Source organism: Thamnophis sirtalis, unplaced genomic scaffold, assembly GCF_051295495.1.
Source record: "Thamnophis sirtalis isolate CommonGarterSnake01/CBP01778 unplaced genomic scaffold, rThaSir2_p1.2 scaffold_1, whole genome shotgun sequence".
Classification (NCBI taxonomy): domain Eukaryota; kingdom Metazoa; phylum Chordata; class Lepidosauria; order Squamata; family Natricidae; genus Thamnophis; species Thamnophis sirtalis.
The window spans coordinates 89,264,341-89,276,994 of record NW_028261381.1 but is presented as its reverse complement, the minus strand read 5'-3'; the positions used below and the strand labels follow the sequence as shown (position 1 = coordinate 89,276,994).

At 32.0% G+C, this 12,654-nt stretch overlaps 1 protein-coding gene across 2 annotated transcripts in view; it reads right to left on the bottom strand.

Annotated features, from left to right (window-relative positions):
- Positions 1-12,654, bottom strand: part of DCDC1 (doublecortin domain containing 1) — a 265,682-nt gene that overhangs the window by 129,248 nt on the left and 123,780 nt on the right. For both annotated transcript variants that reach the window (XM_087718678.1, XM_087718686.1), the window contains exons 10-12: positions 12,626-12,654; positions 7,659-7,760; positions 4,106-4,272 (exon numbers count right to left, since the gene is read on the bottom strand). The exon at positions 12,626-12,654 is cut by the window's right edge and continues 136 nt beyond it. In XM_087718678.1, coding sequence (XP_087574804.1) covers positions 4,106-4,272; positions 7,659-7,760; positions 12,626-12,654 — 298 coding nt within the window. The remainder of the gene's footprint in view (positions 1-4,105; positions 4,273-7,658; positions 7,761-12,625) is intronic.

Below are 12,654 nucleotides of genomic sequence, written 5' to 3'. Positions count from 1 at the left end.
CCAATAAGCCAGAAGTTTCCTGATAAATGGGAGAGAATTACAGAACAGCTGTATTTGAATAATTGAATGTTCAGGTGTGAATACAAGTACAAAATGCACATACAATTTCTACAATTTCTGTTATGCGGGAAGAATGTATAACAATGACTATTCATTTGAAACTATAGTTTTCTGCTTCATTAGAAACCAAATTCAGAGATAAAATTGCAGTTTCTGAATAAACAAAATTACTCATTCATGATCCTGCCATACTTGCAGTCTTTGTTATACATTTTACATTTCTAACAAGCCAGATGCCATTACCTAAGACTATCCCACCCCTTTTTGGATTAACCACACATTCAAGTCCATCCAAATGCAAATTGTCCTCAGAATACCCGACAATCAGTTCCAATGGAATCTTTTCTTGCATCTTTCCTTTATTTTTGTTACTGGCATTTCTATCTGCCTAAAATCTCTCTATTTTTTTAAGTCTTTACTTCATCTCTTTGCAGGGGCAGTTGGTCGCTTTACTTTAAAACATTTCTTTATTCATTGTTTTAACAAAATTATGGTTCTTAAAATTATTTGTTTTTTAATTATAATGTATTACAATATTAAAACATTAGTACTTCTTAGGGACGGGTAATAGAGCTGTTGAATATACAGAAGTACATTGCTTGCTGCTGATCTCAAATATTGGAACATGGTGAAATAATAGTGGCAATTTGATATGCCAACCTATACCAAAATGAAACAATGCTCTTAATTGTACAATTATTCTGCCTCATTCACAGATTTTACAAATGATCCAGATGACAATCTACCATTTGAAATCTTCTGCCCCCCACCCCCCAATGCTTCCATCTTTCTTACTATAAAAGAAAATCTATTAAGGAGAGAGAAAAAACTAGAATAGCGGCACAATGTACTTTGATTGGTAGCACTAGGAGCCCTCTGTCTAGAAGCAACCAATGACCCAGGAATTTGTGGGGGGAAAGAGTTCATGACTTGAGAGGAATAATAGGGATGTAGTTTCAATAAAACCAAACCCTTCAGAAGAATGATTTTGAAATGCTTTCTGCGGAGTGCTATAAAAAAGCTATTTTTCTTCACAAGCTTCACATTTTCATGCTATGTGTATTCCACCATCAGAGCAAGACCCAAGACCCATTCACTTGTTGGTAAGGATGAGGGAAAGGAAAAGACAGACATATTGGAAATATGTCACAGGTTGACGGAAAAGGGAAATATGAAGTGCAAGCTGTTGTGTCAATAAATTAGGGCAAACGGCATTTATGATGTTTTTCTTATCAAATCATAAGATGCACTTCATGTACAATTCACAAATATATATATATATATATATATATATATATATATATATATATATATATATATATATATATATACATACATACATACATACATACATACATACATACATACATACATACACACACACACACACACATATATACATATACACATTTCAGTAATGAACATAATTTATTATCATTTATTGTAAAAAAAATCAAAAAGCTTTTATCTCCTATTGATTCTTTCAGAACTTATGTTTCTTTTCTTTCGTTTCCATTTGAATCTAGCTTAAATGTAAGCTAATGTTTTTATTAGTTTGAATGCTTCCTGCATTGATCAGCACTTTTCTCTTTTGGGAAACTACATCTTTTTTCCCTCTTATGCCTATGTACTTAATTATTAATAGAGCAACAATCATAGTTAAATATTGTATTTGAGGTCAAATTATGAACCAGCTTCAGGGAAGTGCTTTCAAGTTCATTTGAGTGAATAAAGTCCACTACATGCTATCATTTAAACTGCAGGCATTGCCATTCAGGAAATTATTTGCTTGGAAAGAATATTGCTAAATAGGTACACTATTCTTTAAAAGGAATAAATAATCCCATGGAAAAAATAATATCTATGTCAACACAAAGATGATGTATATCACTACATATATACAGTTTTTAGACTGGAACCTTTTTTTAGAAATGAAGAAACCAGCACTTTAGAAACATACCCTGCATTTCATATTGATTTTTTCAAATGCTAATTTCTTCAATAGGTGGCCATTTCATGAATACCACAAAAGATCAGGGTTAACAATTGGAATCTATAGGTGGAAAATCAGAAACTTTTAATTTTCATAAATTCACCACCATTTTTTTTTATTCTGACAACTCTGGTGGCTCAGACTTCATTTCTCTTTCATCTTCATGATTCATTACAATAACTATATAATTAAGTTTCAGAATAAATGGCAGATTCTTTTTTAGCATAGACCTTTTCAAAATAATTATGTAAAACACATTCTTGGAGAACTACCCTCATTTGATGAGCAATCACACTGAAGGTATGCAGGAAGAATCCAATCACAACAACAGTCTTGTTCCATAACAAGGCTACCAAAAGCAAAACAAGCCTGGTTTCTATAGAATATAAATTTTGTTGGTATATTACAGAGAGATTGTTCATTTATAAAATTATTACATTTACGTTATTCAGTAAATTGGCTTACTATTTTGAAATAAGATAAAATAGGAAGTAGACTTGTAGAATATTTATGGACCTATTATTTGATATTTAACATTTTATTTTCAATGTTATGTATATTATAGTATTTCATTTTCATTTTAGTCATAACATAATTCTACAGCACTTGAGTACTAAATTGTTTATATTGCATCACCTGTCCTCACCTAGACTCATTGAACATGGTGGAACTTAAAATTGAGCAAAAAGGTAGAGAACTGCACATTTTTAAAAAAAACTGAAAGAAAACACTTATATTAGGTAGCACAACATTTCTATAACTGCCTATAAAATTGTTTCTATTTACAAAGAAAAGTAGTGTAAAAAAGCACTTCTAGAAAATGAAATGAAATAATGCAGATTCATTTTTATATTAAATGGCAGAATATATATGGGAATTTATATGTAAATTGATTACATAATTTTACATAAATATAAAGTCATAATTTTACTATCATATTAGAATGTTCTATGCTTACAGCTGAAAAAGTATCTTGTGAAAATATTTATAACACTAACAAAACAGAAAGTTCAATGAAAGCATACTGATATTGTTTTATATTAATTGGCAATTATATATAATCCCAATATAATGATAATCTATATATAAAATTAGGAAATGTATTCTGTAGGTTGTATTCTGTAATCAGCAATGTCCAAAAGATAGGAATCTGCGTATGATAACTGATGAAATATTTTTACAAATATATAACTATTATGACGATTATGTAAGAACTATAAAAGTGTTCCATATTTAGAGCCAAAAATATTTTATGAATACGCTCATAACACTAATATAAATAAGAAAGTTTCCTTGATAACTCTCCAGACTTCGTTCAATAATTTATCTCAGTCAGACTAGGCTGGGATAGGAGTAATTCTGAAATTCATGTATTATCATCTGAGGAAATAGTACCGATTCTATGAAATACTTTATAATAAACATGCCCATCTTTCTTGAAATATTGTAAACAATCTATTGTACAGCCTAGCTCTCTTCTATTTTTAGATTCAGTTGTCCAGACTTTACGAGTTTTACCAATTTATTTTTCTTTCTTCTCTCACTGAGGCTTAAAAGGTTAAGACTTTATTTTTGAAAACATAGAGCGATAACAGGGAATTGTGTTGTCTACAGTTTCATAAATCTTGCTTAAGTTCCTTTTCAATTACCATCCATTTCTCCTTTAAAAAGGGACCAAAGGGAAAAAAAACAGAGGAATGGAAACAGGTCAGGGCAGCCGGTGACAATGACAGGGTGATGGGCTTGGACCCCTGTGGTGTTTCCATCTGCTATCATTAAGGTGACTATTCAGACATGAAAAAATCCCTCTTGCTGTGCTGACAGGCAGACATCAAGAACGATGACAAGGCATTAAGATAGTAAGTCAGAGACAGAGATGTCATATTCCTCAAACAAGACTGCCTAAAACAAGCCCTCTGAAATTTCACTGGAATTTACAATAAAATAAAAGGATTTTTTTTTTTTTGCTTGGAAGCTATTCAACTTTTTTTTATGGCAATTTGATAACACTAACATTGCTGACAGTCATAAAGCTAAACTCCAGGCTCCTACCTGTAATCTTCGCCATAAGAAACCCAAATTTTTTGCTCATTCTGCAGTAAAAGAGGGTTTTTAATTTCTTGCCCAGTCTCATCGAAAAGATGCGTAGGAAAATGACTAAGGCCTGATGGTTTGAAATCTGCTGAAAGCTGGAGCCTCTGATGAATCATGTGCCGTACCTGGCCATGGAAGATAAAACATAAAATGAAAACATCTGTATAAAATTGTTTGTATTCTGTAACCAGCAATGTCCAAACGATAATTAAATTCCTATAGAATGTTAAAAGAAGTGTGAAATCCCTGCAATGTTTATCTCAGTGTAAAGTAACAAAATGAGCACAGGCTTTTAACCAGCAGGGGGTGCAACAGGATTATGGTTGAGCTCTGACCTCTTTGGCACACAGACTGAAAGCAGATGTGACAGTTCTACAGAACAGTTAGCATCTACTAACAGTAACAGCTCTGGATAAAGGTTATGTTTTCCCAATCCACATTTGGAGCTACATTTTGTTAGTGTTTTTAACTGAGCTTGTTGAGGTTTGACAAGGACTGCTTTCCTGCACTCTCCTGCCAGGCGTTAGATGATCAATGTATGAACAAGAATAAAGCAAGACTCATTTAACAATTTCAGGACTCTTAAGGAAATATTACTGACACATGACAGAAACTATTCAAATCCTGCACTGCACCCCAAAGAAAATAGGACTAAGCAAGATAATTCAATTGAACATCAAAACATAATGGCTTATTTATGATGCAGTTTACAGCTCTAATTTTAGTTGGTATAGCTATTCAAAATTTCATTTCCTTCTTAAAGAATTGTTGATAAAGATGTTGCCAGAGTGCCTATACTGTGGTCAATTTCCCACTTCATGGCATTGCAATAATAGCTCTAAACAGAGTCACTTTGTTCCACTCTCTCCTCCCATTTGTCACCCTTCTCTGCTTACCAGGCTCTAACAGATTAGTTCATCTTCCTTTCTCCTTTGCCACCTTCTGCAACTGAGCATATCACAAAGGCCTCATATCCATGACCTTATTGTGACAGTATTTACAACTGAGATGGTACCCCAGTATTACAGAAACATAAACATGACAAAAAGCAATGCAATAATATTACCTGTAGTTCTAACTGCATTAATGCAAAATGAAATCTTTCAATAATCGGAGATGTCTATAGCAGTTAGGGAAATGCGATATTCAAAACAAATTAGTGATATTACTCCTATTAGCATATTCTGAAAGCTAATAGGCTATTTATGGGTGAGGCATTATCTTTTACCTTAATCTAACTCACAGAAGTGTGAGAATTGAAAATGCATGAATTACTTTACAAATTCTGTCTGTTGTATTAAGTGTTCTGCAGAATTTTCTGTGAATTCTAAAAATTAATTATTTATTTTGTCAGAATACAAAAGCTCATACATAGATAGGTGTTAATATAAATGATAAAAGAGCAAAAAATACAAAATACTTTACTTTCATTCTTTGACCCATAATGATAATACAGCTCCAATGTAAGTTGGTTTTTTCATGTAAGTAGAACTTTTATACTTACGTAATTTTCAGATTATTTTGAAGAGAAGGTTGATGTTTTGATTGGCACAAAAAAAATCTTATAATATTGTTATTCATTCTGCTGCTGATTTGAATAGGAGATAATACCCTAATCTATTCCTAGTGAAATCCTTAGTGGATAAAACATTGGATTTGGAAGAAAACAATTTTCTATGCACCCTTGATTCTCTTGAAGGAACACAACACTATACTTCAAACATAATAAATAAACACATGAATTGCCATCTAGTAATATTTCATTTCTTGGAAGTATTTGGGGTATCATTGTCTATAGTTATATATTTTATCTAAAATGATAGGAAATATCTTAGTGTAATTAGAAATCTCCTGCTTTACACTTCATGTAGCATATCAATAAAGGAAAATTTGGCAGAAAGTATTTTTGGGATTTTTTAATTCTAATATCATTCTAGACCAGGAGTGTCAAACTCTCAGTGTCACATTGTCGTCACATGATGTATTGAGATTTTTTCCCCTTTGCTAAACCAGAGGTGGGCATGGCTAGGATGTGACACATCCGGCACACGGACCTCGAGTTTGACACCTCTGTTCTAGACACTAATGCTATGATCCCAGATCGATCCCTCTAATCTATCTGCTATTTAACAAAGGATGTATTTACATTAATTTGGTTAACCTCTAACATGTTTAGGCAGCTTTCTATAAATAAAATCAAAATCAGTTAAAACCATTAAACATTGTTAATTAACAAACAACTACAACCAACCTGCGGCTACCATTAAGAACATCTTATGCAATGTGTCCTAAAGAGGTCTGCCTCCACCATTGTTCCAAAAGACACAAAGGAGTATATTTGACCACACAGTAATGAATGTAAAATGCTCTGAAAAACGGAATTGTGCATATCAATTGTAGGCTTTATTTATTATGGGATTCAATAAAAATACTTGCAAATGAAATAAATTATATGAGTGAAAAAAGTAGAGTTAATGCTCCATCAACTGTATGCCCCATGTATGTCTACTAAGTTTGTTTTGAGGTGAAGAAGTGGGAATAAAGAAAATTCCCATAGTACAATCAGGTTTAGTTGCAAGAATTGGTTATTACTCACTTAAAAGAAAAACCAATCAATTATCTTCCCAACAAGCATTTGAGATAAATTTACTGTCTTAAGTCACCCAGTGAATAGCTAAGCAGTGGTTTGAATTTAAAGTTTGTATATATAAACTATAGTATTCTATTATACAATAAAAAATTAAAATATTTATCTTATGTTATGTTATGATAATAAGAACAATGATAGAGATGGGAATGGAAATGAGGACATTTAAAGAACAAGCCCTACAGACTACAGAAGTAGAAGACATTTCCCAAATCCAGTATAGTTCTTTCTAACTACATCAGATTTATTCAGGTAGCTATTTAAAATGTATATACAATTCAGTCCAATGTTATGGCTTTGCATACTCTCCAAACAGAAGGATTTAACATTCAACCAAACAATTAAAAGTAGCATAAAATTTTTAAACCAAAAAGATTTAGGTAAAAAGATGTATTTTAAGTCCACGCTAAATGGACTTGGAAGCATTGTAAGTCAAGCAGGTAAGAAATCTAGTAGGTAAAATATGAAATGAACAAAAACAAGAATTTGATACATTTTTTTAAGCAAGAGGAAATGAAACTGACTCAGACAGATGTTATTAGATGGTAGGTTGAATACCTCAGAGATGGCATTGCCCCAAATGGCCTTAAGCCCAACACAAATTCAAATGATTTTATCCACAAAGAACTGCACAAGCTGCTCACAATGGAGGCAAGATGTTTGCAATGTATTGTGTATAGCTCAAATAATATTGGTTATTAAATTAATATTGGTGAGCTGGTATAACCAAATGCAGAGAATGTAAGAATTTGAATCAGATAAAATACTTATACAGAGAATAACTGTAAGAATAAGGATACAGTTGGATACTATAAAATAAACCAGACATTAAAAATTGCTAATAGTTGGAAATAAATATCCTACCTTCTCCAGTATAACACCAGGCTGATCTCCATAATTGCTTTCCATTTCTTTTCTACTGATGTAAACAAGTGTCTCTCCGGTATCTTTGCCATTTTCATACACCTTTTTAGGGAAACAGTTTTCATATAAAAATATACAAATATAAATATACATAAAAATAATACATATTCAGTATTTAAAAATCATGGCATATTATTTAGAATTACCATGAAAAATCATGTCTTCAGCAGTCTTTCTCTACAGATTTCATTAGCCATATGGCATAAGAAATGCTTACCATTCATAAAGAGACTACTTTTAAAATCATGTTGTGTTGTTACTAGCTTATAGCTTGTGTTCGTTTTTTTCTTAGAGGAATTGGTATTATTATTTCCAATATTGGTGTGATGCAGAAATGTTTTTCTGAAATTCTGGAACCATAGATTTGAATTTATTAACATTGTCACCAATAAGGGTGAGTAATTTTCACTACATCAGTAATTTATTAAATTTATTCTTAAGAAAAAAACAGTACTGAAATTGGTTTTGTTGTATTTGTTTAAATATCTGTAGCCACGTTTGGGGCACAAGTCCATACATATAGTAAACATCCATATAATTATTGATTAAACATTGACAATATTTTTTATCTTAATACTGACATGTACAATACAACAATAATTATTATCTATTGTATGGCACATTTATATCACATTTCAATAAAAAACACAAGAGATAAAAATACAAAATATGAAATATAAAATCTAAAATATTATAAATGCATGTCTAACAATATAGCAATGTTTTGTTGTATCATTACAGGAAGGCTCTCCTACACACTTTGTTTCATTTAGCAGCTTTGTGAAAGAACAATTCCAAAGACATTTTGCCTATTATTTATTTTATATATCAACTTAGTTATTTTATATATATCTTGTGTAGTACATTATCCCTTGCTGCCTTTCAATAGACCAACATGATCATTCTAACATCTATTTTTCAAGTACCAAAGAAGGATGGATGAAGAAGCAGAACAGTGGAATCAGCTGAGGGTAATACAATCAGTCAAACTTTCTTTACCCTTGCAGAAACAGTATGTTCTTGATATTGCAATAGGTTAACAATGTTAAAAGCAGTGTCATTTTAGAACAAACATACTAGGACAAGGCTGCAAAACTCTGGAAAACCACCAAATGGTAGTAAAAGCTTAGAATGTTGTAGTTTTGTTTCCCTTGTATAGTGATCCTCCCATATACAAAGGAGACATTATTAAAAATGCTGTTGGCAATTTACTTCCACTGAATGACAAAATGTACATATTTCAGTGTGCAACCGTTTAGTTTTTGGTCATGTTCAGACATCATGTGAAGCCAGTGGCATGCTTGCTTTATGATATGGTTGTTTCTACTGTCCTTTCCTGAGCCTGCAATATTTTGATTTGTCTGAAATTTTCTTAAAATGTAGTGCCCACAATTGACACAGAATTCTAGTAGTAGGAGTTTGGATTCTTCTATGCATGACTCAGTTGTGTCAGATTTGAGACTTGCTGACCATTCTTTATATTACTAAAGTTATAAATAGGCTAGAAGCAGGAATGGAATATAGCAGACATATGTATTGCTACAGAGATAGATCACAGAAAAAAGCTTTTGAAGAGGCAGGATCATTCATAATATTGCCATCCCCTATATGTGTACATGTTTGGACCAGCATTCACAACTATGAAATCTGAATTATAGTCCCAACTGTGTTAGTACAAAGCTATAATATTCCATTAGCACGAGGTAAGAGAGGGCTTATGGGTGGCCATTTTAATGATACTGACAAACAAGTGAATGAAGACCAGTCATCTCCAAAACAATTCTGGTAGACACAGAGATTAAGGAGGTTATTACATTGAACAGCTTGACTATTCATACCCACATTCAACCTTCTTTCAGTTTGGAAGTGAAAAATCCCTTTCTTTTGAAATTTTATTACTTTTTTTTTTCTGGAATAAATCCAGAGGAGGCCCACAGAAAAATGGAAACAAGAAATTATATGTATATGGAAAAATACAAGAAAAATACAACCATGAATTGTGAATTTTGATGGTGATTATCAGGTTATCTGTCTATGGTTCTAGAATTATGGTATTGGTTAGTGATCACTTATTTACTTTATTCTAATATCATTGTAGAAGTTTGTCTACTGTGAATATTTTACTATTATATTATTATCACAGATGTTTTAACTGTTAATTTTAAGTAACCTGTCATGAATTGATAACATCTAGGCTTTGTACAGATTTAATAAATAAATAAAATCTGATTAGCATTACAGAATATTTACACTTTGGAACCATACTCTCATTATATGTCTTGCATCTGCTGTCACACACTTGTATAACAAATTAGATTAGAAGAACATTCGTGCTATGATTTATTCTCTTTGAAAATACAAGAATACAATGGAATATCTCTACAGACTCCTGCATTTCCAATGTAGCTGCCAACTAGAAAAAAATAGTGAAAAGACAAACAGCAGCATTAGCTCTTCCACCACTACTAAACAGTTAAAGTTCTGTTAAACTTCACAGTAGGTTTTACACTAACAGTTTCTTATTTCCTGTATTACTGCCAAAACAATTTCCTACTCAGGTTCAGAGAAGTGGAAATAGACATAGTAATACAAAAACAGAGGAGAATGATAGTGCTTAAGCTGAACTGATGCTTTGCCCTCTCTTTTATATAAGTCCTGGTTTTCCTTAAACTATAAGATCTCAGAATAAACATACACCAAGAGGTTTTGTACTTACTGCACAGAAATTAACCATCCTCATCTACAGTCTGAGCAATTGCCTACAACTTACCAATAAACAAATTCCTTCTTGATTATAAATTCAAAAGTGAACCAATAACTTGGACAATTGCTGTTTTCTCCTTTTTGTTAAGCTCATTAAGTAACAATATCAGAGTGACTTAATACATAACCAGAGACTTGACTGCCCTCAGCCTTCTTAATATGTCCATATCTGCAGAATATCCTCAGGCTTATATAGCATTTTAGGAAGGGGAATATGCAGGTGCCTGGAGCATCAATCTGCATCAGGTGTAGCAGAAGAGAAAGTGAGCTGATAGAAGAGCATCAAAGGAAAAATATGCAACCAAAGTTTCTTGGCAGGAAGGATAGTCAGGGATATCCAAGCAAAGAAATCAATGAACAAACCTCTGGAAAGATTTTGTCCAGGGCCTCCTCATATCTGGCGTCCATGGTTTTCTTAATTGGATACTAATATAATTATATCTATAACCTTGTTACATAAACTTTGTTTATTTCACATGGTATTCATAACATTTCTTCATTTCTGAACGTTTCTGTCAAGTCAATTCTGACTTGATAATTCATAGATAATTATGTCAATCAAATCCCTCAATGAGGCTCAGTCTTCTCAGACTTAGCATTGTTGTTGCCACCTTTAAATGTATGTTAAATTAGTTTAATTTGTTTATATTATTTTAATATGATATCTTATGTTGTTTTATTTACTTTTCATTATTGCAATTATTACAATTACTATTTTTTATATTTTGGTATTTTTATAATTTTCACTAGTAATTGTCAAACTAGTAAATTGTATTTATAGTTATCATGATTTTTTTAAAATTGTTTATGTTTTATATTGATGCAGCAGTATCGAAGGAAAGAAATGAAAAAGTAAATTCAGTTGTCGGTAAAAGACATTTCTTTAAATTCTGTCTCATTCAAATATCTGTCTTTAAATAGTTTTGTATTCTGATCCAATAATGAAGTTTTCTTCTAACATAAAAGTATATTCCTCATTCTCCATTCAAACTCCAGGTTATATTAGCATAATTATATTAATCTTAGGAGCAAATAGGCAAATCAGAATGTCTGGAATGCAACTTTATTATATGTTCTCTGATTAACTTCAAAGAGAATTAAGCTACATGGGCTATCAATGTTGGTCTTCTAGGTTCACTTAACATACTTTAAAAAAAAAAACATCCTAATGGAATTATGGACATTGCTGATGAATAGCGTTGTAATAGCAGAAAAAACTGCTGCAAATGTGATTGCACAGTCTTGAATATGATTATACAGAGAAGGCTTATTTATAGTATGACTAATTTAACCATGTGTTTCAGAACCTTCTAATACATGAACTGGTGATTACTTTGACAAGTTTATGAGAGATTTGCTGAATACTTGAATTATATCGGTGCCAAATTTTAGAGACACTTGGCAGAGGTATCCAAAGCACAGTCTGTTTTACATTTTGTGAAATCAGCTACTTGTTGTGGCCTAATAATACGGATAAAGCACGTATAGCTGCAAATCTGATTGTTCTCTTAACCTATGATATAACCAGAACTGTTGATTCTAATTAGAAATAAGAAATAGAACCTGGTTTCTAAATGCAATAAGCCTGTGTGTGTGTGTGTGTGTGTGTGTGTGTGTGTGTGTGTGTGTGTGTCTACATCATGAGCATAGGATTAAAATAATCAAGATAAATTATCAACTTGCTCTACAGGCAGTACTTCAAAGCAGTATGTCCATACTTCTTTACTATACTTAATCCACAATCCATGGATGGTTGATACTCCTTTAATTACTCTATAAATTAACCAGCTAATTTACATTTTTAGTGCTGACAATTTTAATCAGTAGGTTTACTGCAAAGAATTATGATACACTTCACTGTTACATTATTGTTGTTACGGTATGTGACATTCATAACTGCATCGATTAGGTGAAAAACAGCCCTTACAAGTGTCAAGGTGGCTTTCAATAAATTTATCATGCCCACCTAATTAATGCTGGGCATCCCAACTTAAAAACTAGAAAACTCTAAGAAAAAGAACAAACCCCTTTCTTAGAAAAATGAAAATTAAACCTTGGAAATTTGCGGGAAATTATTATAATAACAGATGCTTTTTTAAAAAAAAATACAGGTGAAAAACAAGTGATTACTAAACTGTACCCACCTTTAACTGCAGCCCTTGCAAAGGAAAAG